A 27,957-nucleotide genomic window follows, 5' to 3' on the forward strand; every position below is an offset into this window, starting at 1 on the left:
AGAGGGAAGAAAGGAGGAAGCTGCCACTCTGGGGGTAATGGGTGCACAAGGCCAGGATAGCCCCCCCAGGGCTCAGGCCACCAGAGAGAATGGGGAGGGAGCCCCCTTCCCAGGTTGGGGAGTCCTGTCTGCTGTGCCCAGGACTGTGCTCTCTGAGACTAGCGTGGAACATCCCTAGGTCAGCATTGGGCCATTTCTGCCCATAGGCCTAGGCAGTTTCCTGGATACCCCTAGGTGGGCATGGCTAAGATGCCAGAGGGGGAATCTAGTTCTGCTACTCCCTGGACAAAAGTCTAAAAGCCCCAGGACCCTGTCCAGGGTGAGGCAAGTACCAGGAGTGAAGGGAGACACCCTGGTAAGGGTAAAAGCCAACAGCCAGGGGACAGAAGAAGCTCCTCCACTCCCATCTGGGTCCTCCCTGGCTGGCCCCGATTCTAGCCACCCCTCAGAAGGGTCTTGAGAATGCTCGGCTGCTCCCCAAGACTGGGCCCCATTAACGGGCCATAAGAGCACAAAAATAGAGCTGGGTTCAAATTCTAGCCCTGCCATTAATTTGCTGGGCAGGTCCTTAGGTCATTTGAAGTCTTAAGCCCCCACATCAGAAAAGTGGTCCCTTGTCTTCCTGCTGGGGAAGGGTCAGACGAATGGAGGCATGAGACGAACCTAGAGAACTCCGAAGACTGGATGCTAAATATGTCAAACATGTTATTACCATTATTGATGTTGCGGTTACTACTGTTGTCGTTGTTGCCACTGCTAACTACAATACATGGTGGCTGCACTCGAGATGGTCAGCGAGAGAGCGAAGGAAGGCACTTGCAGGCTCACTCCGCTTTGCACTGAAGAGTCTCGGTTTCCCTGACCCAGCCCTGAGCGGTCTCAGCGCAGACTTGCTCCCACCCTACTGCGAACCCTGGCGGAGACCCGGGACAGCCACCGCCCCTCAGCAACCCAGGCCGATTCTCTGAGCACGCTCGCCCCCTGCTGGCATCCCGGCGCAGGCGCAGCCTCTGGACTGTATATAAAGGCAGCGTGGCGCTCAGACCCGGCCGAGTGCGGAGTGCGCAGGGAGAGCGCGGTGCTGCCTGAGGTCTTCAAGCCGCTTGCCATGGCTGGCCCGCAGCAGCAGCCCCCTTACCTGCACCTGGCCGAGCTGACGGCGTCCCAGTTCCTGGAGATCTGGAAGCACTTTGATGCAGACGGTCAGTAAAGCTCCCAACTTCTGTGCCCATTCGACCCCAAGGGACCTGCGGTGGAGGGGATGGGGCACTGCTGATGCGGGCAGGTGTACCTTTGCCTCAGGGGGTGTTCTGACTGTAGAGCCTGCTGATGTCGAGGTCCTGAGTTTGGGAGACATCCTGCTGCTCTGGAGACAACTGTCAATAACTTTTCTTCCCTGACATAGATGACAGAGAGCTCACCAGCTTTCCCAGCCTCATTCTGGGCAAGTTGGAGCTTTCCCAGAGGAGGCCTGGGCTGGCCAGTCTCCCAGGAGTCCCCTCTGCCATATATCTTCCCACCTTTCTCTTCAAGGTAACATCGTGCCTTCAGCTGTGGGCAGCCACAGGTCTCAGAAGCCCACTCGTTTCTTTCAAGTTCCCCTTTTGCCGAATACCGGGCTAGCCCTGTCACCATCCTGGGGCAAGCTAGGGGATCCTGAAGGGAAACTCTTAGCCTCCCCAGCCCTGTTAGGGAGGAACAGGAATGGAGGGTGGTGTCAGAGCCCCAACACTCCTGGGCATCCCCTGCCTGTTCTCCATCCCCGACAGGCGTGAGGTCCAACGCCCAGCAGAAGTGGGTGTGGTGGGGGCAGGGCTGGCGTGCCTGCTAGCCTGTTCCCTCACGGTGATAATCCTGTGCTTTTGGTGATTCTATATCTGAGTGGGGGAGGAAGCACAATTTTAAATGCCTCCATGGCCAACCCTCTGCTGTGTGTGGTCTGGACATTGACTCGCCCAAAAAGTGAGGCCTGGACTGAATGACCCTTGGGCCCCCGGCACTGAGATTCCAAGGCTCTGTACTCAGGGCACCCAGGGAGGCCCCTCTTTAGAGTCCTCTGATCTGGCTGGAGACTTTTTCTACACCACGCCCAAAAAATTAAGTGACCTGATATTCCTCCTCTGAGGTCCTGGCTGGGGTGGGCAACCAAAATGTTCCGGCATCTCAGACCATCGGCAGGGTGGTGACTCGGGGGGGGGTGCCTGGGACTGAGGTGGGGGTGCGGGAGCCAGAGGGCAGGTCAAGGGGTGGCTCGCTCGGTTCTTCCCCGTCCCTTCCTCGCCGTCCCTTCCTCGCCGTGGCGGGCCAGGGGCCAGGGTGGCTAAACAGAGGTCCTCTGCCCAGAGTGCTCTGGAGAGGCAAGGGTTAATGTCTGGGGACTCTGATGAGTGAGTTTCATTCCCCTGGAGCCAACTGAGGAAGCTGGGAGTGGGCAGAGGACTGGGCCTGTGATATGCTGGTCAGGACCATGATCTGCTCATAAATTAGTGAAGGAGGTGGGTAGGTTGTCAAATCTGTGAAATGGGGCTAAGGAGGGGTTGCATTTCTAACCCGAAGCACATTCCCTAGGGAGGCTTCTGCCAGTTTATCTGCACCAGAGACTTGCATGATTCAAGGAAAGTTACCAAGTGGCCAAGGTTATACCACCGGCCTCCTGCCAGATGAGTCAGCTAGAAACAGAGGACTCCACAGTTCCACTTTCCCCTGTTCTCATGGGGACAACCCACAGCACTCTCGATTATCATGCAAATCCTTAATTTATCTGAGACTTTGTGCTTTTCAAAACACAAATGCACCTTCTTGAGTTCTGCACTGTTCAGCCTGCTGGGCAGATTGTGAGCCTCCTTGTGTAAATAAGGAAACAGACACAGAAGTGACTTTTCTGAGGTCGTGTAGCGAGGTAGAGGTGGGGCTGGTGACTGGCCAGCACCTCTTCCCCACTCGGGTCTTTGGTCACCTTTTCTCCTTCCCTCTTGCTCTCAGAAGTGTCTCTGACCCAGCCTTGGAAGTGATGGGCAGTTTCTTTAATCCCACAATGGGGTCCTTGGTGTGGCTGGAGCACAGCTAAGCTACAATTAGACTCGACTCTTTCAAGACCCGCCCCCCAAACCCATTGTACCTGTGGCTCCCTCCTGCTCCGATGTGAAAGGGAAGCTAAATGCTTGCTTCTTGTCCACCAGGCACCCCATTGCCCTGTGGGTCACTGCCTTGGGGCAATCCCCGGGAGAAACCTGGACCTAACAGAGAAGGCAGGCAGTGAGGATTAAAATGCCTGGGAACACAGAGGTGATTTAGGAAAATGAGGATACAGCCAGATTGAAATTCCACTAAAGGACCCAGAATTAAGCTGTGGGCCACTTGCTCTGTATCTCCCCTACCTGTCCCCTCTTGAACACCAAAGCCTGCAGGGGAGCTCACCACCTCACCCTCGAGGCATCGCTGCCCTGTCTGGACTGGGCCTCCCTCTTACTAACTCTGGCTTCTGTTTTCACCTTGGGGCTTCTTCCCAGCCCTGAGTCCCACTGCTGCTCACAACCCTGAAGAGCTTTGGGAGGACTGCAAAGGAGAGTCCCAGGAGTTAGTCCGCTGGAGCCCAATTAGTCACGGCCACCAGAGACGGAGAGCCACGCCCCTGCCCCCAGAATCCACAGTAAACAGAGACCGTAAGACCAGGGGACACTGGACCCTGAGGAGAGTGGTGCTGGAGCGGGGGCTCTGACCCGAGCCCAGCCCGCTCCTAACCACGGGGAAGAGTCAGCATCCTGGCGACTTTGCTCACAGTTGGATTATTTTCAAAGTCATCATTAGCCTTTTGGTGGAGAAAGGAAGGGACAGGTGTTTCGAGAGGGAACACCTCTCCCTCTCGAGAGAAATTGGGACTCAGAGAGGCAAAGTTCTTCCCAAGATGACTCAGCAAAGTGAGAGGCAGTGCAGGAGCCCCGTCTCCCAGTGCCCTATGCCACGGTGCCAGCCAGGTCATACACCTGGTGGTTCCGACGTGGACTCTCAAAAGCTGAGGTAGAGAAGAAGGCAGCTAAGCATCCTTATGGCTTTTCCATGTCACCTCCCTGCTCTGAGTGACTCTTAAGTGGCCTTACGTGTCTGAGTCCACTCTACTGTTGGCCCCTGGTCACATCTTTGTCAGGAACTTTCTTACTCTGCAAGATTCCAGCAGCTTCGGAGTGACCGGCTCAGAACTCACACTGACCCTCTGTGTGGTTGCGACCATAGGGCCACCGGGCTGCTATTCTGCTGACGACCAGTAGGAGGCCCGTGAGGGGCCAAGCTGTGGCCTTGGCCTTTGCCCTTGAGAAGCAACTGAAAGCGTAGGAATAAGATGGGTTCTTTCCCAGAGGCCCGTAGACACGCCCAAAACCATGAAACACCCCCACTCACTCCAAGAGTCTATCCTACACAAATACACTCGTGCATGTGCTGAGTTCTCTGGGCTGGGAGCTCCCTTACTAAGTGCTTTGGAAAACCAAACATTTGGGAAGAAACGTGCTTCACTAGGAAACAGAAATAAATCATGCTATCTCTACGGGGGAATATTATGCAACCAATGAAATTCAAGTGGAGCTTTGGTATTGACATGGAAAAATGCCCAAAATGTATTACTAAGATTTTCAAAATTGTAGCAGAATACTATTAGAGTATGAACCCATTTTTATTATTAATGAAACATGTATGCTGGGAAATATTTAAAATAGAACATAATAGTGGCTCTCTGTGCAGAGTAGATAAAGTAAAATTAAGGGCATTTTCTTTTACTTTCTAAGTTAATTTCTACAGTGTTTGACATTTTTACAAGAACATGCGTTTCTTGTGTAATCAGCAAAACAAGGGAGATGCAAAAGAAAATAATTTTATGGACACCTCCCCCTTCCCCAGGAAGATATACCTGTCTCCAGGTGTGGGAGTCTGCCCGGGCTCTCTGAGTGCTTCTCTGCATCCAGATGGCCCTGGTGACACAGGGGCTTTCCAAGCCTCTCACAGGGACTGAGCCTAATTCCTTACCTGTGTGGGCCCCCAGGACTTTGAGAAACAGGGATGGGAAGGACTAGAAGGGGCGGAGGAGGGCCCCGCCCAGTGTCCTCTCCTCTCTCCTACGCCCAGGGGCGTGAGCAGAACCACCCTCCAAACCCACCCACCACCAAGGATGCGTCCAGACACAGTGCCCAGGCAGGCGCTCCCCAGGCTCCAGTCACTGCTAAGTTCCTGTTTTAAACCACAGCACCTCTCAGAGGTGGAGAGAGGCCTGGGCAGCTTGCGGTGGACTAGGAACTGAAGGCTCTTGGAACACTGGAAAGGAAGACATGCCCAAACTGGGTTACAGAAGGTCTGGTGTATGTTAAGTATTCACAGAAATACTACAGTGTTTACAATGCAGTATAACTGTGCTATTCATAAGATAATTATAGGGCTGATAAAAATGATTGCTTCTCAGCACACTGAAGCCAGAGGGCTCCGGTTTGGGGAGGTCAGAACTGCCTGAGAGGCATTCTTCTACCTCCGTCAGGCTAACTCCGTGGGCCAGGGTCTGGTCTGGGCATAGTGTCAGGATCGGGGGGCTCTCTGGGAGCGATCTGCCCCACCTGGGGGAGACCCTAGGAAAAAGTCCCCCAGCCCCACCTCCACCTTCACCCCCAAGTCCCCGCTTGTTTCATGAATAGTGTCTGCCCTTTGATGCGGAGCAGCCACAGCGTGCCCGCCCTGTGCTGGGTGCCCGCCCCAGCACCCCAGAGCCCCGACTCTCCACGGAGGGTGATTGCACCAGCCGCAGGGAGGCAGCTGTGTCTGAGACGAGCTGGGGCCCCGGAGGGAGGCAGCCTCGGGGGCACCTTTTCACAAACAAGATGCTTCAGCCTGCCTCCCAGGGCAGCCACCAGCCCAGCGTTCCCACTCCCACCCCCGCCTGCTGGCCCTGGTTATTCCCCTCCGGACTCCAGTGGTTTCACTAGCTGAGGCCCCTGAGGGGAGGTTTCCAGGGCCAAGGAGACCCTGGGGGAATAGTGGGGGAACCTCTTCCAATTCCCCAGGGCCAGAATTAATAGAGCAGGCAGGAGGCTCTTCCAGAGCAGTGCCTCTCCGGCGCAGCCTGGCGGCCCTCCGGGCCCATTGCGTCATTGCGCCCTCCTTTGCCCAGCCGGTCCCATCTGAGGCCTCTGGCTTCGGCTCCCTCCTCTCCTCTCTGGCTCTCTGCTGTCTCCCCTCCTCTGTCGCCCAATCTGCCCCATCCTTCTGGCCTCGCCCACGCCTGGGAATCAGCCCAGCACTAGGCTGCCAGCTGTCCACAGGTTCAGGGGACCCAGCCCAGCTCTGGAGCCGAGACACCGTTCCAGGAGCAGCTCGGCCCAGAAACACAGATTAAAAGTCAAGTGTCTGAACATCCATCCAGTAGCTATTTGCACTGGGACCCCCCTCTTCCCCCACTAGAAGTGACTGGGAGAATGTGTGTGTGTGTGTGCCGGGCAGAGAGAAATTAAGCAGCGTCCAGAATGGGACAGAGTCCGTCCCTGAGATGAACAGAAGGAAACAAGGCCGTTAGCTACGACTGAAACTCTCTTTCCCTCCACTCCCCTCTAACACCGGGTCCATAACACCGCTGCTTACCTGGCAGAGTCCCCGACACCAGGTGGGGTGGGAAGCGGAAAGCGCTTTGCAGGTAGTGTGCATCAGGCACAGTGATATCAATATTGGGGTAGAGCCTGAGGAAGCCACTGTCCTGACTATTGCACTGTGTCAGAGAGAGCTCAGGCTGGAGGGCAGAGGGCTGTTTGCCTTTTTTATAAATCAGAACCCCCACAGCCAAGTGGTCTGGCCTCTTGTGCAGCTTAAGGAGGAAGTCTGAAACTGACTATCTCGCCTCCTGGACTTTCTCTTAACTATGTATCAACAGAGAAAGACGGACAGGTGAGCACCTCACCAACCAGCATCTAGGCTCTCGGGCCTGAGTCCACACAGGGCTTGTTAAACCACAGATGTCTGGGCCTCCCTCCCCAAGCTTCTGACTCAGTAGATCTGAGGTGGGACCAAGAATCTGCATCCTTGCCCCGCTGGATGGTCGGCTGGAGCATCGTCCTGATGCTCAGGCATCAGCCAATGAATACTTAGTGGGTGGAGCAACGGATCGATGTTTCTTTCTCTCTCTCTCCCCCTTCCCCTCTCTAAACACAAAAATCAATGAAAGAAAAAAGAATCTGCATTTATAACCAGCTCCCAGGTGATGCTGACACTGTCACGCTGGGTCCCAGCGGGACCACACTCTGAGTAGCTAACCCCTCAGGACGATAGAGGTGAGTCCCTTGTCAATACAAGCCCCAGGTAACTGCCTCAGGGCTCACATCAGCCGCCACCTCACCTTGAAGGTAAAGCCCAAAGCATGGGTCTTTCTAAGAAGACGCAAACATTGGAAAGCAGTAGTTCTCTGACGTCTGAGGTCCTGTATTGTTAGAAGGTAGATTCTGGTTCAGCAGGACGGGGGTGGGGCCTGGGATTCCCAGTTTCTAACGACCTTCCAGGTGATTCCAATGCTGCCCTTCCACAGACCACACTCTGAAGCACAAGCCCTTGTACACCAGACTGACTAACTCAGAACCTTCATTTTAATAAGACCCCAGCTGATCCTTACACACCTTAGAATTTGAGAGAGACTGCTCGAAAGCAGGTCTTAACCCTGGCTGCACATTAGAATCACCTGGAGGGCTTTGCCAGCACGCCCACGAGAAGTCCTCGTCCCATCAATTAAAGCAGAAGCTCTGGGGATGGGCCCAGGCAGCGGCGCTATTTTAGAAGCTTCCCAGGTGATTCCACTGCCCAGCCGGGGCCAGGACCAGCACTCAGGACAGCAGTCACCTGGGGACTCCTAGGCCAAAGGGCTTCCCACGCTGAATCGACCAGAAGGCCTCAAGAGTACAGATTATAAAAATGGGGCTTTCCACTGAGTGAGATTTTACATTTTCCAGAATGTTTTGGTAACATTACCTTGTGTGGCTCTCACAATGGCCCTATAAATAGGAAGTACATAAATAGTTATGCCCATTTTAGCAAGAAACTGAGGCTCGGAGAAACTGACTTGCCCAATGTCACATGCAGTCACAGATCTGATGGTAAAATCATACCTCACTCCGGTTCCTCTTTCCTGCTCAAGTCTTAGAAAATCTGCCCATGTGCACGTCTCAGTCAGAAACAAGCAGGCATCTACCCACTGTGGTCAAAACATCCTTCAGTCAAGGCTTCCCAAGTGTCTCTGCTCAGATTAATTGTAAACAAGTGTCGTCTCACTTTAAATTCGGGGAAACTGAGGCACGATGGTGGTGAAGAATGGTAGCAAGAGTAGACTGAGGAAGAAGGGTGGAAGGTCCCTGGCTTCCACCCAGCCCTCTCTTTCTAAGGGTCACAGAATAGGTTTGATATGGAGTGATGGTTGCCATGGTAACCACATCTGCATGCTACTCATCCACGAGAGATGTGCTTAGTGGTCAGTCACCTCCCACCCCCCTACTCCCAAGAGGGTCCTAGTAAAAGCAAACCACTTGCCCAATGCTGACGTCCTTCCTGGAAGGATGTAGGCCAGCCGTCCTCCGCTCCAGCCTCGCATAATAGGCGCCATCTGAGTGGTGGGTGGGCAGTCGTCCCGAGAGGGGCCAAAGTAGCAAGACCTTTCCCCCCTCAGTGGTGGAGGTGGCCTTGCGCTTCCGGGCCCTGCAGCTCCCGCTGTCTGTCTATCCCTTGCTTCTCACCCCGTTTCTTCGGCTGGTAGATTCACGTCGTTCTTGTCGGGTGCCTCACCCCACTGGCCCATGAAATGCTGTTGGAAAATAGGCCCATATATAGAATGTGGCTATCGCTCCCTCAGCTCCGGCCTCAACGGTAAACTGTTCAGTTCAAAACAATACAGGCTTGTTGAAGTGGACCTCACCTCTGCCCCTTTGTTGGGGCACACAGAGGGAGGTGGTGGAGGAACTCCTAGGTTGGCGCGAGGGGCGCTTCCAGCCTCTGGGAATCTCCTTCCGCGGGCTGCTCAAACCAGATTCCGGAGACGGTACAATCCCCGCCCCTGGCTCCTCTCGCTGCCTGATTTTCTCCTCTCTCTGCCGAGCAGCTGGGGCTTCTCAGAGAGGCCTCCCCTGGCCACCTCGTCCAAGTAGCCCCTGCAGTCATTTCAGCCCCCTCCTTCCTAACAGACGCACACTCACTCCCCTGCCGTCCTGCCCACCCAGCCCTGACTCCGCGGCCTCCACTTCACGCATGCTCAGTGCAAGCTCTGAGCCCGCTCTCCAACCCCCGCCTTGGGCTTGGAAGCTGCGCCTGGACCCAGAGCTTACCTCAAGCTTTCCGCCTGAGAAATGGGGAGAACAGCCAGTTCACTGTAGGGTGTGACCAGGAAGAAAGTACTTGTTCCTCTAACTCAATAGCCATTGACTAGCCGGAAGACTTCTTTTTTGTCTAGAAAGCCCTTCTTCTTTCCTCCCCACTCCCTCGCTCCCCAGCTCTGCTTAGCCTCACAGGCTATTAGGCACACGCTCATGAAATTCCAACTCTCTCAAGCTTTGCAGAACATCCTAGACAAATATGACCACTCTATCCTCGGGTGGTGGGGGGACTCAAGTCTGGTTTCCCCAATTACAATCACATCCTTTCCCCGCAGGCAAAAATACAACCTTTATCTCAAGGAATTCTTTCCATACCGTATTTAATGGTCATCTTCTCCACTAGAGGGCGTCTCTAAGGTTACTTATTCAGAATCTAAACATGGAGTGGAGGGACAGGGCTACGAGGAGAGTCTGGGAAGAACACATACCCCACCCCATATCACCCTTATATCCCTCTCCGTGAAGCCCCCTTCCCGCACAGCCCCAACCAAGTCAGGGCAAATACTCCTTTATTTTCTTTGTTTAGTTTGTAATTAACCTCTGAAGCAAGCTAGCTGCCATCCCGCTTTTTTGCTCAAGTTGAAGGTTCTCTATTCTCTGTGAGAAGCTTGTTCAACTGCTTTCGATCAGATTTGGAGCTTGACTTGAGGCCAGTGCTTTCCAGACCTTGCTGTACATGGAAATCACCTGGGGAGCTTTAAAAAAAAAATCACGATGCTTAGTTCACACCCCAAACCAACCACCTCAAAATGTCTGGGGGTAGGAGCCAGAACTCACATTTTTTAAAGATCCCAGGAGATTGCAAATCGCAGCAAGCAGTCTGGGAGCAGTGCCTCAGGCCCATCCCATTTCCCACCCACAAATGCCTCCTCCCCACCACGCATAGCCCAGTGTGCCTTGTCCATGGATTCAGCTCACCCTGGTCTCTAGGTCACTTGTGTTCAAGACTTGAGAACCTAAAGGACTTCTCACTACTTACATGATCTTGCAAGTAAGGCACTGACCCTCGGACCTAGTCCTGAACAGCACTTTTTATGCAGATTCATTCCCATTTTATATGCAGGGTGTGGTCATTGAACCCAGCCTTTATGGTGTACTCCTATTGGGTTAGGTGATGGGATTTACATCCAAAATCCCATTTAGTTAAAATAACCTAGACAGGTTGAATAACTTTCCCAAAGTTATTCAGCTGGTAAGTGCAGCAGAACCAGGGTTGGAACCTGTGTCCCCAGACCTCAGTGGCCCTCTGTTCATTGCTCTGCTGATGGTTGTCTCCCCTGTGCTTAATCCCTGTGACCCACCCTCTCAGGTGCCCCCATCCCACAGGTGAGACCCCTGCCTTTCTCTTTTCACTCTTTCCTTAGTTATACATTTCCTGGAGCTCCCAAAACAAAGTGCCACAACCTGAATGGCTTGAAACAAAAGACATTTATTCTCTCACAGTTCTGGAGGCTGGAAGTCCAAGATGAAGGTGTCAGCAGGATTGGTCCCAGGCTCTGAGGGGCAGTGAATTCTGGGTCTTTCTCCTGCTTCTCGTGGTGGCCAGCGATCCATGGTGCTCTTAGCTTGGTGATGCTTCACTCTGATGTCTGCCTCTGTCCCCCCCGTGGCCTTCTTCCCTGTGTGTTCTCACCTGGCCTTCTTATAAGAACACCAGTCACAGCATTTAGGGCCCACCCTTATCTAGTATGACCTCATTTTAACTAATTGCATCGCAGCAAAAAGCCTATTTCCAAATAAGATCACGTTCTGAGGTTCCAGGTGGACATGGATTTCAGGAATTTATTCTTCACTCAGTACAATGGAACTTCGGTTCTCGAACTTAATGCATTTCAGAAGGCTGTTTGAGAAGTGATTTGTGTGAAAACAAATCATACTCCTAGTCGTGCATTCTCTCCTTTGTTGGCTGAGACACGCGTGGCTGGTCAAATGAGGATCACCATGAGAGGGTTGTGGGGTCGAGAATCAAAGTTTTGTTTGAGAACAGAGACACTTTTTCTGTGAACGATTTGGTTGAGAGTTGAGTTGTTCGAGACAAGAGATGTTTGAGAACCGAGGTTTGACTGTGCACCCTCCAACCCCCAGACACCCACGTTCTGCTTCTGACCTCATTCAGGTGACTAGGGCCGGCCACCTGCTGTCCCCTGTCACATCTCCAGCTTCTGCTGCTTGCCCAGCTCCTAGCTCCTGCTCACCTCTGGTGCTGGCCCAGGTGCCGGTTACTGCCAGTCTGCTCTGACTACTGAATGTGTACCCCAAAGATGCACAGTTTATTAATCTTTGATCTCTACAGTTGCAAATGCCCGAGGGCAGGACCCGCATCCCTAACAGCCCAGGGCTGGCCAGACACCTGCTTGTCCCCTGCAAAGCCCCACTTCCCCAGCATACCCACCCGCCACTGGTCTTAACTATTTAGCTCTGAGGTTAATTGCTTTTTTTCTTTGCTATCTTTGCAGGAAATGGGTATATTGAAGGTAAAGAACTAGAAAACTTTTTCCAAGAGCTGGAGAAGGCAAGAAAAGGCTCTGGCATGGTAAGCCCAGCCCCCTCTCCCATTGTTTGGGATTTTCTGTCATCCTGACCATGGCTTTGAGCATTGTCTGTCCGAAGTTATGCAGCACATCAGCAGGCCTGACAGCTCTGGCCTTGACCCTTAGAGTTCTTTTATTTGTAAGGATTGTTTAAAGTGGAACAGTCCCTAAAAAGAGTACCTTATCTCAGTATCACTGGGTGTCTGGGACTGAGGGATATGAATGGATGACAGGTTGACAAAGCCCTCAAAAACTGCAAAGCTTTGTGTCTGTGTGTATGTAGGTAAAAGTGTTTCTTTCCTAGTGAAGAGTCCACTGCCTGTCTAAGATGCTCAGAGGGGTCATGACTCAAGAGTGGATGCGTGAGGGAGTTACAAGTGCTTTTGTTCTAGACTGGAGCTTCTTAGCCTTGGCACTATTGACAAGTGGGGCCAAATAATTCTTTGTCATGGCGGCTGTCCTGTGCTTTGGGAGATGATTAGCAGTAACCCTGGCCTCTACACACCAGATGCCAGTAGCTCCATTCCAAGTTGTGACAACAAAAAATGTCTCCACACATTGCCAAACATTCCCTGCAGCGGGTGCAGAATTGTCCCCACTAAAAAACCACTGTCCTAGACCAACAAAGGTGGGCATCCTCAGCAAGCACCCAGGGGACAATGGAGGATTGCTCCGAATCGGTATCTGAACCAATGGTACCGGCTGGCCTCGTATGCAGAGGTGTCAGACCACCCTTCTTAGCCTGCCTGCAGCGACTTAAAATCAAGTCCCAGCCCCTTAACAGCAGGGATGTTGTGCCCCTATACCAGCCTGGCACTGGGGGATCCACAAAGCCTTTCGGAGGAGCATCTAAAATATTAAAAAGGTGAAGTGATTGGAACCATGCCCAGTTCTCTGTAGACCCAGACCCACTTCCTCCCCACCTCCCGAGGGTCTTTGGAGGATTTCTGTACTCACCCCTGCTGCATGTCTGTTGATCAACCCGCTGCCTGTTAGCAAGTCTCTGTGCAGCAGGTCAGGTGACGAGTCACAGACCCACCGCTGAGCTCCTGGTTCAAAGCTCGGCAGGGTGCTCCAGTGCAGAGGAGGTCCAGGCACTGGGCCTAAGTGATGGAGGTGATTCACGGGCTTGTCAACAGCTCCCCCGTCGCCCCTCATTGCTAAGATAATGAAGCCTGGATCACAGAAAACACAGGCTTCTGAGTTTGTGGGGTAGGTGGAGAAGTATGTTTTTGTGAAGTGCTTCAGATCTGAAATCCTTCTCTTAGTTGAGCTTTGATGTCTCAGATGGCATCCTGGTTTATTGCCTGTCTCAGATGGCATCGGGGTGACTTTCAGGTCTGTCAACTGCAATCTTAACTGATACCCTCTCAGCTGGCATCATCCCAGACTGGTTTCAGTCCTCCTGAGTCCAGAAGAGTAGCTGTTACGAGGTAGAAGGGAGACTCGCCTGGGACGCAGGAGCCATGAGTTCGCACCTGCCAGTGCTAACGGGGGACTTCGAGAGAAGCTACTTCATCTCGGCCTCCACTTCTGTGTAGAGTGGACAGGCTACTCACCTCCCAGGGACTATTGTAAAAATTAAATAGGATGCGACATTTATGATCAGGATGATAATGACCTCAGATCAGTCCATGTACGTTCGTAAATGTAAAGCAACAAATATTGATAAATGAATCAATATTGGCAAGTTGAGACCAGCTCCGAAGGTGAAAAGCCATAGAAGGGGTTCTGAAGACACACTAAGCATTCACAGAATCCTCCACGGCCCTTTCCTAGGGAAACCACAACCTTCCCCTAAGTCATCAGAGAAGCGAAGAAGAGGCATCAGCTGCCCAAGTAGATTCATCTTTGATTAGGGAAGAGGAAGAGCTCATTAACACCAATAATGACTCAGCAGCACTCCAAAGCAAGAGAAGGTTTGAGACCTTCAAGAGAGCCTTACATTTAAAATAGGCAACCATGGGCTAAAGGAACTTTTGAAGTTCTTGGCCTTTCTGGTAGTCATGGTAATTTAGTGGATGATTTAAATTACCCTTTAGCTACATGAAGACTTTCTCCTCACCTTACTCCTGGCATAAAATCACAGTGAAAAATATGGTGGAATTGCCATTGAGTTTTTAAGAAGAAAATGAGCAATGAACCTTGCTTTGGTGGACTGCTTAGCAGTGGGGTGGGGGGCGGGGGGTGGGGAGACACTGCATTAAGTAGGGTTTTAGTAGAAGCTGCTGCAGTAAAATGTTGGGGTCCCAGCTCTCATATCCGAGTGACTGGAGCCTTGTCCTCCTGATAAGGGTTGTGGGTTAATCCCTATCAAAGGCAGGGGCATGTTTAATGACTTGGTACACAGCATGCCCACAAGTGCTATTCTTCCTCGAAAGTGATGTGACTGAGCCTTGAAGAAGAGACCCCTGGATTTGGAGGGATGCTGAAAAGGGAAAGGTGCCTCCCTTGGCCACTCAGTACATTGGCTCGACTAGGTTCCGTGCCTGCCTATCTAGGGTGCAAAATGAGCCCCGCCACTGCTGCACCGAGAGGGGAGACGTCCACAGTTCATGTGGGACCCTACAGCAAAATCAGCCCCCTTACCCTTTCCACAGGTGTCAAAGAGTGACAACTTTGGGGAGAAGATGAAGGCGTTCATGCAGAAGTATGACAAGAACTCAGATGGGAAAATCGAGATGGCAGAGGTGAGTCCTACTGTCTTGGCTAAGAACTATGTGGGAAGGACCGCACCACCCGTGCCTCCCCCGCGCACAGGCCTTTGTCTAGGATCTAAACCAGGTGGTGGTCTTAAAGCCCCACCCCCACCTTCAGCGCTTAGGCTCAGCAAACGGGGCTTCTCTGTGTCTCACAGGAAGGAGTAACAAATGCTGGCCTAAGACAGGGATGGAGACCTAAATGCTCTCAGGGCCCCACGGATGCAGTAAATGTGTGACGAGACCAGCTTAAGACACTGGGAGGGTGCAGGCTGGGCATGGGAGAGTTCATGCCCCACCTGAAGGCATCCAAAGACAACATTTTTAGAAATGCAAAATTTTATAACACACGGGTAAGCAAAGGTAGGTTAAGTTACCAGCCATCATTACCTAAAAGATAAATTATAGGTAAGGATATGAAATACTACTACTAATAAGACATAATACAAATAACACAATAGTTAATAAATCATAATACAAGAATAAACTTTCACATGACTGTAAACCTACTTTTGCCCATATATATATATATATATCATGTGTAGTTTATATATAATAGAAACACATACATTCATATATGAATAGCTTTATACATATTATTGAAAGATAGGCTGAGGTATATTAAAAGTTTAAGAGTTTTTTGAGAGCCCTGGCTGGCGTAGCTCAGTGGATTGAGTGTGGGCTATGAACCAAAGCATTGCAGGTTTGATTCCCAGTCAGGGCACATTCCTGGGTTGTAGGCCATGACCACCAGCAACCGCATATTGATGTTTCTCTCTCTCTCTTTCTCCCTCCCTTCCCTCTCTAAAAACAAATAAATAAAATCTTTTTAAAAATTAAAAAAAATTTAAGAGTTTTTTAGCACAAATCTATTGGAACTGGGGAGTGCCAAACTGGAAATGGTTAGGAACACTCCACCAACAAGAGCTCAGGGAGAGACTTCCAGAGAAGAGGCAGAAGCAAAGCAAAGCAATTATCTGATTGGCTATAGCTCAAATGCTTGCATTATTTAGGAAAGCCTGGTTGGCTGTTTTGGCTGTTTGTTTAGTTTTTGGTTTGCTTTCATGGACTACTAAGGCTCTGAGGCCACTTCAGTCTATCCTTGCTTATTTAAGAGTTTATATCCACATGCATACATTCATATGTACACATATTCACATATGTACACGTGCATGAATATGTGTACGTATTCCAGCAATCAGTCTGCGACCCGTGGTCAAGGGGTCAAGAGTGATGTCGGTGGCACAGGAATGAGGGCAGAGCTACTCCCCGGGTGGACTGGGTGGGGTGCTACCTCAGTCAACACCCTGGAAGCAGAGATTCCAGCGATGGCAGAGATCTGAGTGGATGGGATTTGTCAGGGGAGAACTCCCAAGAGAAAGGAAGAGGGGGCAGCAGGAAAGGGCTGAGGAAGGAGCCTGGCCTTGGCCGGCTCTCCTGGGGAGCTCTGCAGTATGGACTGAGCCACAGAGTTGGCCCCATCTTAAGGCAAGGGGTGGGGTGGTCCTTTGTACCCCCGTGCTGATCAATTGTTAAATGTAGGCTTCCCCCTCCCCACGTGCAGGTCGGTCAGGAGGATGGCTGTGGCAGCCCTTGTTTGGTGGAGGGCAGTTCTGCACGGGGCGGCTATGAGCCATTAATGGTCATCCTTCCCAGTCGCTGGGGGATGGCCCACCAGCCTAGTTAAAGGGGATTTGGAAGGGCACCGAGACCATCCATTATAGACGCCTAAGCTGCAAGTCTCAGAAAATCCTGACACAGATGGACTTATACCAGGGGTTAACAGGCTTTTTCTGTGAGGAATTTCTGGAATTCAGATTTTGATAAATGTTTTGGGTTTGTGGGCCATACAGTCTCTGTCACGACTCTTCAACTCTGTTGTTGTGGCCAACAAAAGCGGCCACAGACAATATGTAAATACACAGACATGGCCATGTTCCAGTGCAAGTTCACTTATGGATTTGGGCCATGAGCCAGAATTCACCTACTCCTGACTTAAACTGTGAGAGGCTCCCGATAAGAAAGGCCATGGGCAGGGCCGACTCCAGGTGGAGGAGGCCAGTGCCCAGCTCTGCTTCCCTGCAGTTCTCTTGCTTCTGTTCTCTGCCCCTAAAACAGTCTCATCCTTAGGCTGGTAGCAAGCTGGCTACAGCAGTTCTGGGCATCACATCCACATCCAGATACAGAGAAGGCTCATCTCATTTGGTCCCTCATAAGAGCAAGGAAATCTTTCCCAGGAGTATCCTCAGCAGATTTCCCCTCACATTTCACTGGCCAGGACTAGGCCACATGCCTACCACCCATGAACCAGTCACTGGCAAGGGATGTAAGGTTAGCACATTTAACTGAAACTAATCAGGATTTGCCTGTGACTGAGGATGCTGGAAGCAGGGGAGGGGGAAGACCGGTTGGGTGGGTTTCGTTGCATGAGAGTACTTACATTGCTTTTTGCCTAAATAACTTGGTGCTGTTTCTTCTCTTAATTACATGTGTTTCAAATAACAGAGTACTTGCATTTTGTTAAAAGTCAGATTTGTTGAGGTATAATTTACAATAAACTGCATCAATTGGATCAATTTGAAGTGTAAAAATTCCATGATTTTACCCAGTTGTAGACAGCCATGTAAGCTCCCCCAAATCAAGGTTCAGCATTTCTTTTACCGCCCACCCCCTACCCCACCTCCGCAAAGTTCCCTTCGCCTGGGGCGGACCATTCTGTGCTAGCAACCACCCATCACAGATTAGTTTGCAGATTCCAGGAAGTTGTTTAACGGAATCATCTACTGAGTATGCTTTCGAGTCTGGGCACTTGGCACCACTTTCTGTCCCTCCAGCTGAGGGTACCCTGAGGCTCGGGGTGACAAAGGTGCTCTCAGGAAAGAAGCAGAATGCCACTCCCACACTGCCTTGCCACTGGCCCTTCTCCATCCTTCCTACAGGGAAGGCCGCCCTGCCCCCGGCAGGCCCTCCATAACGCTACTGTTGCTCTGATCCCCACAGCTGGCGCAGATCCTGCCCACCGAGGAGAACTTCCTTCTGTGCTTCCGGCAGCACGTGGGCTCCAGCGCCGAGTTCATGGAGGTGAGGCTCAGGCGCTGCCCTTCCCCCGTGTTCAGGGCCAGGCCCACCCGAATGCCTGGTCCCTGGGAGACGCTAAACCCCTTAGAGCTCCGCTACTCAAGGTGTGGTCCTCGGACCAGCAGCCTCAGGATCGCCATCACCTGGGGGCTTGTTAGAAGTGCAGAGTCCCCAGCCCACTGAATCAGAATCTACAGTGTAACAAGACCCCATGTGATATGTGGGTACATTAAAGTGTGGGGAAAAAGGTGAGAAGCAAGCCTAGGTCAAGTTCGTTTGGGAAATGCTAGGTGAACACTGTCTCTCCCCTCTGGAGATGTCACAGACATTTGTGTAGTATGGGCTCCCAATACTGCAGGAGAGAGACCTGTTTTGCTTGCTTTGGCTCTATGATCACCCATACTTTCTTCTCACTCAGTGCCACTGGTATCCCTCAGGCACCCCGCATTCCGAGGAGCAGGCTTGGGAAGGATGGATTTATGCACCTCCTAAAACTGGAAAAGCCCAGTGAGAATCCCAGTTTCCAGGGTCTTCCAAGTTTTATCTTTCAGTCTGGCCTGGGCTTCGTTGCTCCCCTCCCCCCTCCCCTTTAAACGGACATTGCTGCCTTTGCAATAGAAATTCTCTAAATCGAGTGAAACAGAGTATCCAAATTCAGATGTCTTTCGACTAATATTCAACCAGTAGGTTAAACCATGTGAAACTGCTGATATTTAACCATTTTTTACTTACAAAAATTGGAAATTCCATGTGGTTCAGCAAACCACCAATCAGTTATTTTGTGCTCTTTTTCTGGGGCCCCACACCCCGGCCATTCAAGGTGTGTGTCCCTCAGAGTGAGGTTCAGCCCACACCCCACACGCTGCCTGCTGGGATGAATGAGGGCTGGCCTTCGGCCTCACTCGGGTTGCCATCCATCATGTTAAATGTATCCCCAGCCACCAGTAACGCCCTTGCCGTGAGTCACTGCCTAAAACCGCTAAAGAGCTGGTCCTGAAACCCACAGGCAGTGAGTTCTCCACATGTGGATAGAAGGTCGGTGAGAAATTACCTATTCTCAGGGCTGAACAGTCATTTTTTAAGTGGCAGCTTGCCTGAGCATCAGATGAGGATTTAATTTTATGGTGCTTTAAAGGATTCTCCCCAGTTTCTTCAAGATGGCAAAATTCCATAAACTGGCCATTGACATTCTGGATTCTGTCGTTAGTCCTCCTCTTGCCTCTCTAGGGGGAAACCCTGCATCTACTTTAAACTTGTCAGGGTGCTGCTTTTGTGGGAGCGATTTTCCTGTCTGTAAAAAAGGGGGCTTTCTGCCTGACCGCTCCTTTCCTGATGGGAACACAGCCAAAGAGGGGGATGGTGATAGATAGCTTAGAGGGGGCAGAGACGCTTAAAGGGGAGGAACAAACAAACAAACTCGAACTCACTCTCTCAGAAGCGGTGGTTTCTGTGTAGTTCATTCCATATTCATGCCTGCCTTAATCTTTTAAGTCCCAGCAAAACTGCTGAGCCAACGGCTGCCCCCGCCAAGTTTCCTGGGACCCCACAACGCTGCACTGCCTTCCCCTCTTGGGGCTGTCCGTTTGTTCCATTTTTATCAGCTGGAAACACCAAGTGGTCCCTTGGTGGCCCCAAAAGGCTGTGCTGTCAGATAGCTCCTGTCCGCTGCTCAGCACATTTTAATTTCTAATTTTAGCGTGACCTCGGGATTTCTTTGAGATTTCACAAAGCCCAGGCCTCTAGAACTCTTTTCCTTGAATGGGAAGAGAATAATGACCCGCTGATGGGTGAGCACAAAGTGCTGGAGGGGAGAGAAGTGAAGGTGGGAACACTAGGGTGGGGGTGGGGTGGATCCGGGGAGGAAGGAGGGAAGGAAGGGAGGGGAAAGGTTAGGTCAGGCCTGCTGGGACGATCTCACTCCCAAAAGCAGCCAGCTGCTTTACTCTGTGCGAAGACTGGGCTGCCTTCAGATTTTCCTCCTTTTAGGCAATTTAGGGGCTCTATGCCTTTTTCCCAGTCAGGTGACCTAGTCTTGGAAGTCACACACGGTCACATCTGTCATACTGGATTCATTAGAGCCCAGTCAGTAAGTGCAGCCCACACTCAGGAGGGGCCTCAGGCTGCACATTGGGAAGGGAGCCGAAGGATGTGTGGATGATTTAAAGCCACAACTACTAATTTTCCTCGTTGCTCCTGTGTAACTAATGTCTGCTCCTGCTCAGACGGCCAGCACAGAGAGGAGGGAGATGGTCAGTCCTGTGTCACCTGCCAGAGCTCTGCTCCTCTCTGTCCCCCAGATGCTGTGGTCAGCAGGCAGTGCCCTGGTTCCTCACAGGGACCCAGCATGTGCACCCAATGACTGGGTCTCAGATTGGAGCCCAGAACCAGTCTGGGACGGGATGCAGGGAGGCACCCAGCATCCAGAGCTAGGTCACATGCCTGCCTCTGAACACACGGTCACCCCCTCATGAACCATACGGATTGAGCATGGGAGAGGGGTCGTTTCCAGGAAGGAAGGAAGGAAGGAAGGAAGGAAGGAAGGAAGGAAGGAAGGAAGGAAGGAAGGAAGGAAGGAGTGGCCTTGGGATAGTCTAACAAACCGATGACACTACTGGTTCTCTTCTGCCACAGACACTGCAGCCATGTGCATCGTGCTGGACGCAGGGAGGAGGGAGCACAGTACAGAGCTACCAAAGCCTGTTTCTGCCCCTGCCAGAGGGTTCTTACCCTTGCTCCCCACCCAGAAAACGAGAAGCTTCCAGAGCAGTAAAAGAACACCCCATACATTCAGCAAAATGAGATCCGGCAGGTCCTAGCGTAGCCTTGGTAGAAGCTAACCTTAGAAACTGTAACCCTGGTTAGAGGGTGATCCAAAAAGAGACCCAGACCTTTAGACAGTTAGAATGGGGAGAACTTGTCTCTGCAGTTTTCCTCCTTCTCTATGTGACCTTGGCCAAGACACTTGCCCTCATTTCATCAGCAGCGACGAGGCAGGAAAAGGCCTAGACCACTCTACGCCTCACGCCCCTCCCCGCTCCTGCACTGTAGTAGTCTTGAACGTGAAGACGTGCCTGGGTCCATTAGAGGGGAATGGAGGGAGGCTCACAGAGGTCAGGGGGTCTTTGCAAACAGGGTGGCATTCCCATTGCAGGCTTGGCGGAAGTATGACACAGACAGAAGTGGCTACATTGAAGCCAATGAGCTCAAGGTAGGATGGGCCTTGGGGAGGGTGCAGAGGGCTAAGAGAATGGGACTGGGGCCAGAGTGGTGGTGCTTTATGGAACCTGGGGAAGGAGGGGACATTGGGGGAGGAACCTGGGTTCTGGTTGATGCAGGAGGACTCGGGTCTGGCTCCGGGCAGCCGAGTGAAATCAGTAACGTGGAGCTGTGGGGCAGCAGAGTTCAACCAAACCCCACTCCTCTGCACACAGTACCCAGGACAGGCATCCTCAAGGCAAGGCCAGCAGTTGGCCTTCTGGCTTGTACATCCACCGCTGTGCTCCTCTGGGACCAGCGACCCCCAGGCACGGTGTAGCCCTGTTTTCCAGGCTCTCTGAGGAGCCAGAGCCAGAGCTATTGCCTTTCCTATGGGGTGAGGCCACCTCCAGGAGCCACCCGCAGGCCTCTAAGGTCACTCCACAAGGGTAAAAGGGTTAGGGAATTATGCGGGGTATGAACTACATAAATGCACAAACAACTAAGTGGATGAGGGACTGATGGAGGCAGGAGCTCTGAGAGGCCTTTGTATTCCAGGGGTTCCTGTCTGACCTGCTGAAGAAGGCCAACCGGCCGTATGATGAACCCAAGCTCCAAGAGTACACCCAAACCATAGTGAGTGGGCAGAGTGTCCCTCCTCCCCAGGGGCACGGGACTTGGGGCCCCGAGCCAGTGGGGTTCTGGTTTGCAGGGTCTTTTGTTGGCTGATTCTTCAGGCCCAGGTGAAGGGACTCCCAGTGGCAGCTGGCAAAAGGGACTCTAGCTCATGGCCCCACACAGCCTCTCTCTGAGGTACTCACTGAGACCAGGAGCATCTGTTTCCATGACAACCTCTGCACAGCACTGGAGAGGATAAACCCGGAGAGAGAGGGTGGGCCTCTAGGGCTGGCCTGCTGGCCCCTGCAGGCTTCTCCCTGAGGGAAAGAGAGGAAGAGTGACTGAGCCCCCTTTGTCTCCTCAGAGACCTATCGGGACCAGGCTGGTCCCTGGTCTGCAGGTGACCTCAGAGGAGGCATGAGCATGCTCCACCCACCTTCCCCCCTCTCCCATAAAAGGGGAGGGCAGAGCGAGGTCCCACGGGAGAGAAGGGCAAAGCAAATAACCCAAACGGCTCTTTCTGTCCCCGACAGCTACGGATGTTTGACTTGAATGGCGATGGCAAGCTGGGCCTCTCGGAGATGTCCCGGTACATGCCTGCCCTCGACCCCGGCGTCCTGTGCTACTGTCCCTAGGGTCCAGCAGTGGGAGAGGTCAGGGCTCCTGAAGCTCAACACAAAGCTGGGTAGAACCGTGAAGGTCAACACCTCAGGGCATCTGTCTCCCACTTTTTAGAATTTTCCACTAACCCCAGCCTCTTAAAAGTGCTCTGAGGCGGGTTCCGTAACTCCAGGCTCTGCTTCTGCATCCCCCCAGGTTCAAGTTGTTCACCCCGCTCTGTCTCCTAATCTCTGCTCTCACATTCTCTTCCAGACTCTTGCCTGTGCAGGAAAACTTCTTACTTAAGTTTCAGGTAAAAGAGCCACTTCGCTTTTCTTGGTTCCTCCCTGCCTCTCATCACTCTGAGCTTCACCTTCCACCCGCCTGCCCCCCGACCGCACATGCACACTCACGCCAGGCTTTTGCTTTTCTCTTTAATGCCTTGGGCCTTCCAGGGCATGAAGCTGACCTCAGAGGAGTTCAACGCCATCTTTACATTTTACGACAAGGTAAGAAGGGAGGGCGGTGAGGGATGGAAGCGCAGGAGGCCCCGTCACCAGAGCAGCCCGCAGCCGGAACGGCTCCACTCCATCCTTAGGAATAGATGAGCCCCTGGGGCAGCTTGGGCCATGTGGTTGCTTCCTGTCCCTTTTGATTCCTTGCAGCATCTTCTGCTGTGTGAGAAGATAAGTGTCATCGCGATCCATGGCCTGTGGGACCCAAGGTTTCAGTTCCTTAAAAGTACAGGAGAGAACAGTTCATGGTAGAAAGTTGTTCTGTTCAGAGCTGGTGTGATTAGGTTGTTGTTGGGGCCGCAGGGAGGAGGTGCTCGGAACTGCTCTCTGGGTGTCCGGTCACGATGCCAGCTGTTTCTCTAGGACGTTGGGAATGAGAGGGTACCACCCACCTCCCCTCCCCTGGCTGTCCCCTGCCCATGTGACTCCAGCGGTCTCCCTTATAACTGAAGGGTTGGTAGTAAGCTTCAGATAGCCTGCATTCATCCTGACATTTTAGTACGGGATGGGACACTCAGCTAGCTAAATGCTTCCTGAACCACACTTATATTTTTAATGCAAATGAGAACACCAGAATGAAAGGCTACCAAACGCTAGCCTGAACTGTCTCATTCCTGCATTGACTGGTGAGGTCAGGAGGGACTTGTTATTTGGCACCGCCCCATGTGAACAGTTCCTTCAGCCCCGAGTAGAGGGGAGGTTAGAATGAATGGGTAGGAAAGCAAGAGGCAAAGTCAGCAGTCGTGGGGCCCAAGTTCTAGTTCTGCACTGACTCTCTGCACCCCGCCCCCAGGACGGAAGTGGCTACATTGATGAGAATGAGCTGGATGCCCTCCTGAAGGACCTGTTTGAGAAAAACAAGAAGGTGAGCAACTGGGCACGGAGACCTGGGGTGACGTGGCGGTAGGTGGGCTTCTGAGGGAGGGGTGGAAAGGAATGCCATGGGGTGCCCCCCAGTCCCCTCTGATTGGCCACAACAAAGCATTGTTATGGTTGTTTGGCTTGTGTTTCTTTTTACATTTAATTGTGACAAAATACGCACAACACAGTTCACTACCTGGACCCTGTTTCAGTGTACAGTTTAGTGCTCCCAAATGCATTTACCATGTTGTGCGACCATCACCACCACTCGCCTCCAGAACTTTTTGTCTTGCAAAGCTGGAACTCTGTACTCATTAAACAACTCCCCAGCCCCTGGCAACCACCATTCTACCCTCTGTCTCTATAAATCTAACAACTCTAAGGACCTCATGTAGGTAGAATCATACAGTATTTGTTTTCTTGTTTTTTTGTGACTGGCTTACTTCACTTAGTGTAACACCCTCAGGGTTCATCAGTATAGAATGTGTCAGGATTCCCTTCCTTCTGAAGGTTGGGCAATATTCCACTGTGTCAGCACCACATTTGGTTTGTCCGCTCCTCGACGGACGACACCCAGGTTGCTCCCACCCGTTGGCTGTTGTGAAGGATGCTATGACCAGGCAAGGGCAGGCTGGACTGACCCCGTTCATGGAAGTGTCAGCCACACTGCCAAAAGTAAAACTAAAAATACTTTTTTTTAATAGAAGGAGAGATTTTAGAGAGCAGAGCTCAGTGGAAGATGAGGGTATTTTTAATCAATGCACTAAAGAATCTGGAGTTGCGCGAGGAGCTAACAGGAGCCATGGAAGTATTTGCTCCCATCAAAGAGAAGGCAGAGACTGGACTCCTTTACTTTGCCTGGCATGTTGCCGAAGGGACAGACCCCAGGAGGCTCCACGAGCTCAGCGCTGGGCCCTGGGTGGGAGGGGTCCAGTGGGACAAGAACCAGAGGCCAGTCCTTTGGAGGGCAGCTGCCCTCCTCCACCTCCTAGAAACTGTCTTCCTGTGAGCAAAGCCTTTGCTGCTTTAATTAGGAAATGAACACTCTAATATCTTACACTGTCTAACCGCCTTGGCTGCCAGGCATGAGCTAAATTTACTGCTCGATTTCAGAGGGAAAAAGATTCATTGCTGCCTGCAAGACTGTCTCCCTTTCTGATTGCTTCCCGACCTTTTTATCTTTATCCTGAATATCATCCTTCATCTCCTTCATCCTACGTTTATTTTTTTCCTTGATGTTACCTACAATTGCTGTTTAAAAGAAGAAGAAAATATTTTTCCTAGGAAGAAGAAAGTACTCATCAAGTGATTGAACATGGCGAACTTTTTCCTGGCACCAAATTCTAGGAGAAAATAATTTATGCACTTTTATGTACCCAGGGACAGTTGGGCATCACAATGGAAAATATCTGTAACTGTAATCGTATTAATGAGGCAAATTATTCTCCATATGGTCCTGCCTTACGCCCGTCTCTGAAGGCATGCATTAATTCTCTGGAGCGACCTGAATTTCTTGGTCATCCCTGACTAGGCTCTTTCTTGATTACCACCAAAGACAACTCATATGGCTGCACAGGTTCACTCGAGATGTGGAAACAAAGAAAGAATCCCGTGTTGAAGGTTAGAAAACAAGGATATTCATAAAGTTGCTTACCTAGGAGGCTTCCCCCTGTGGCCAGCTTCAGCTTTGGCATCCGGGGATCCAGAGACTGCATCTGTGGAGAGAGTGAGCTGCGCGACTGTAAATAGCAGCACCTGAGTTGAGGAGGGAGCGGTTATTTCTGGGGACCCCACAAGGCAGATGCACACTCCATTTTGACAGTGCATGAGCTGTGATCTATTTTCTGAGCAGAATAATGGTGGAGGCTTCTGAAGGATAGGCTGATGGGATTGAATTTCAATATTTCTCAGCACACCTAAGGCAATTGTAACTCATGAAAGGCCACCCCAGCTTTCAGCAAAGCTTTTAGACATAGGAAGCAAGCAGCCTCTCCCTAGATGCTGCTGACTCTTGGTGCCACGCTAAACTGGAGAGGAGGGGTTTCTCCTTAAGCTGGGAGTTAATATTTGAGGTCTCTTCTTTGGTTCCTAATCAGGCACACCCCAGTGTTATAAGTTAGGTGACATTTCCGGAAACTTCACAACTTTAGGGAAGATGTCCCCCAAAGCTGGAGGGGCTTGCAAAGTGCCTTTGGGTCTGGTGGTGGCACAAAACCAGGAATTAGTGACACGAGGGGACATCCTGAAACAATGCCAGAAGAAACTTACCTTTGAGCACTGAAAAACAGGTGACTGAGGACAGGTGAGCCAGGTAAAGAGAGATAGTTCAGGGCTTGGGACTAAGAATATTTATGGCTATGAGTTGGTCCAATCCTTTAGCACATGCCTTAGTGTTTTTTACCTCAGTTTTCTCATTAGTAGAATGGGGATAATGACCCATCGGCCTGGAAGGAGAATTATTAAAAAAAAACACCTGTGGACATTTGTAATATAAAAGGAGGAGGAGGAAGGAAAGGGGGGAGGGGAGAGGAAGGAAGGAAGGGAGGGAGGAAAGAAAGAAGGAAAAAAGTTTAAGTGATGTTGGTGATGATTTTGCTATATTTCAGACCCATTGGTTATTTGCATACAAAGCAATTACTATAAAGCAAGTACAGGCATAGCTCTGAAATATTGCTGGTATGGCTCCAGACCACCACAAAAAAGAAAGTATCTTGATAAAGTGAGTCATAACATTTTTGCTGGTAGGAGTCTTGTCTTAAATTTGTATTTTTAAAAAAAAGCACATCTGGAAGCACAACAAAGCAAAGCACACTAAATCCAGGTGTGCCTGTATTCACTGTAAGACACAAAGTGTTGTGTGCTGTTTAATGCTGGCCATTAACATGTAATGGAGTAAATGCTCCATTTACTCTGAGACTGTGGGCAATGTTCATGGGTCACCTGTCTCAGTGGCCTCCAAAGGCCTCAAGGAGCCAGTGAATAGGAAGTAGGCTGCTGAGCTTTCCTGCTGGAGCAGACAGGAGTTACAATTCTTTGTTTAAATGGGAGAGGCTTAGGAAGGTGTGGTCCAGGGGCCTGGAGACAAGACCAGGGAGCTTCCCTGGCATTCTCTTCCTCACCTGCAGACACAGACTGAGTAAATGGAGGCCCCATGAGGTGGAGGAATTTCTAGAAGTTTGCCTAATGGCCATGATCACATTAGCTACTGTTTTTTTCTGGAGGGCATGCTCTGCGTTGGGTACCAAGCTAAAGTGCCATTTCCATTCACTCCCTCATCTGACCATCATAACCACTCAGTGAGGCAAGCACCATTAGTGTGTCCATTTCACAGATGAGGTGGCTGAGACTCATGTTGAACACTTTCCCCAAAGCAATACAGCCAGTGAGTGAAAGACAGTTTTAACTCTCTTTCTGATTCCAAAACCCTTGCTTTGTATTCCTCTGAGCCACGTGCACTGTGATGGGATAAGAGAAAGTTTCCATTGCGTGTTTGCGAATGAGTAGGTGGGCCATTTGTGTGGTGCCCCCACAGAGCCTGCTTTTATACTCTCTCTCTGTCTCATAGGAAATGAACATCCAAGAGCTCACCAACTACAAAAAGAGTGTCATGTCCTTGGCCGAGGCGGGGAAGCTCTACCGCAAGGACCTGGAGATTGTCCTCTGCAGCGAGCCCCCCATGTAAAGGGGGAACAGGGACTGCTTCTCCACCTCTCCCAAACCCCGCTCACGCTGCCCTAACACTTCTACCTAGACCAGGAGATCATGAGCGCTCCTCCCCCACCCCCCACCCCTGCAACCGGCACACACCAGCCTGCAGAGCAGGAACAGAGAGATGGAGGATGGGCTGCTGACGGCCCCTTGGGGCCCCCTCCAACCCAACCCTGACCTGACCAGCACACCGCTCTGACCGCAGTGGGGCACCAGCCAACCACATGGAAGGTGGGCGGGGCACGGGTGGAAGTTCCTTGGTTCTTTTCGCTGTGATGCATGAGCTCATTCTGCTGTATGATTTAGGCTTCTAAGTCCAACAGAGTGGACCCTTCCTTCCTGCTCCTCTCTGCCCCTCCCACACACCACCACCCACCCCAAACTTCCAAGTTCCATCCGCCACCTTGCTAGTGGTATAGCTGTCTTCTCAGAGTTCCTGTTTGTGGAGGGCACCAGCCCTTTCCTTGTCTTCTTGACTCAGCATGCTCCTTTTCTCTTTGGGTTTCTTGTCTTCTTGTTTACCAAAGAAGAGTTTACAGACAATAAAATGAAAATGTTCTGCTGTGGAAGGTCACCCCGTTCTGGTCACGTAGTCACCTTCTCTGTGCAGCTAGCAGCTCTGCTTGACCCTTGTCCTCATGTGGGTGGGGAAGGACATCAGAACCCCCACTGGAGGCATAATCACTAGAGGTGGGGCGTAGGGACCCCGGGACTCTGGGCTTTCACTCGGAGTCACTTCTTTGCTCCACGTTTGTTTCTGCAGCTCTGGTACTGTGCT

The 27,957-nt window shown here is 51.5% G+C and overlaps 1 protein-coding gene across 1 annotated transcript; it reads left to right on the forward strand.

Annotated features, from left to right (window-relative positions):
- The first annotated feature begins 1,055 nt into the window (after positions 1-1,055).
- Positions 1,056-27,745, forward strand: CALB2 (calbindin 2). Its single transcript, XM_045818834.1, has 11 exons — positions 1,056-1,202; positions 11,831-11,907; positions 14,506-14,595; positions 17,605-17,685; positions 20,834-20,890; positions 21,436-21,513; positions 22,029-22,084; positions 22,369-22,408; positions 22,551-22,604; positions 23,404-23,475; positions 27,037-27,745. The coding sequence occupies exons 1-11, from the start codon at positions 1,109-1,111 to the stop codon at positions 27,151-27,153; spliced, it is 816 nt and encodes a 271-aa protein (XP_045674790.1). The 5' UTR covers positions 1,056-1,108; the 3' UTR covers positions 27,154-27,745.
- The last annotated feature ends 212 nt before the right edge of the window (positions 27,746-27,957 follow it).

The sequence above is a fragment of the Phyllostomus hastatus genome, unplaced genomic scaffold, assembly GCF_019186645.2.
Source record: "Phyllostomus hastatus isolate PE091 unplaced genomic scaffold, TTU_PhHast_1.1 phas_scaffold_345, whole genome shotgun sequence".
Lineage (NCBI taxonomy): Eukaryota > Metazoa > Chordata > Mammalia > Chiroptera > Phyllostomidae > Phyllostomus > Phyllostomus hastatus.

Coding starts and splice junctions, on each gene's coding strand:
- CALB2 (XM_045818834.1), top strand. CDS start 1,109: ATGGCTGGCCCGCAGCAGCAGCCCCCTTACCTGCACCTGGCCGAGCTG. Junction 11,908..14,505: donor CAAGAAAAGGCTCTGGCATG/GTAAGCCCAGCC, acceptor CCCTTTCCACAG/GTGTCAAAGAGTGACAACTT. Junction 20,891..21,435: donor TTGAAGCCAATGAGCTCAAG/GTAGGATGGGCC, acceptor TTTGTATTCCAG/GGGTTCCTGTCTGACCTGCT.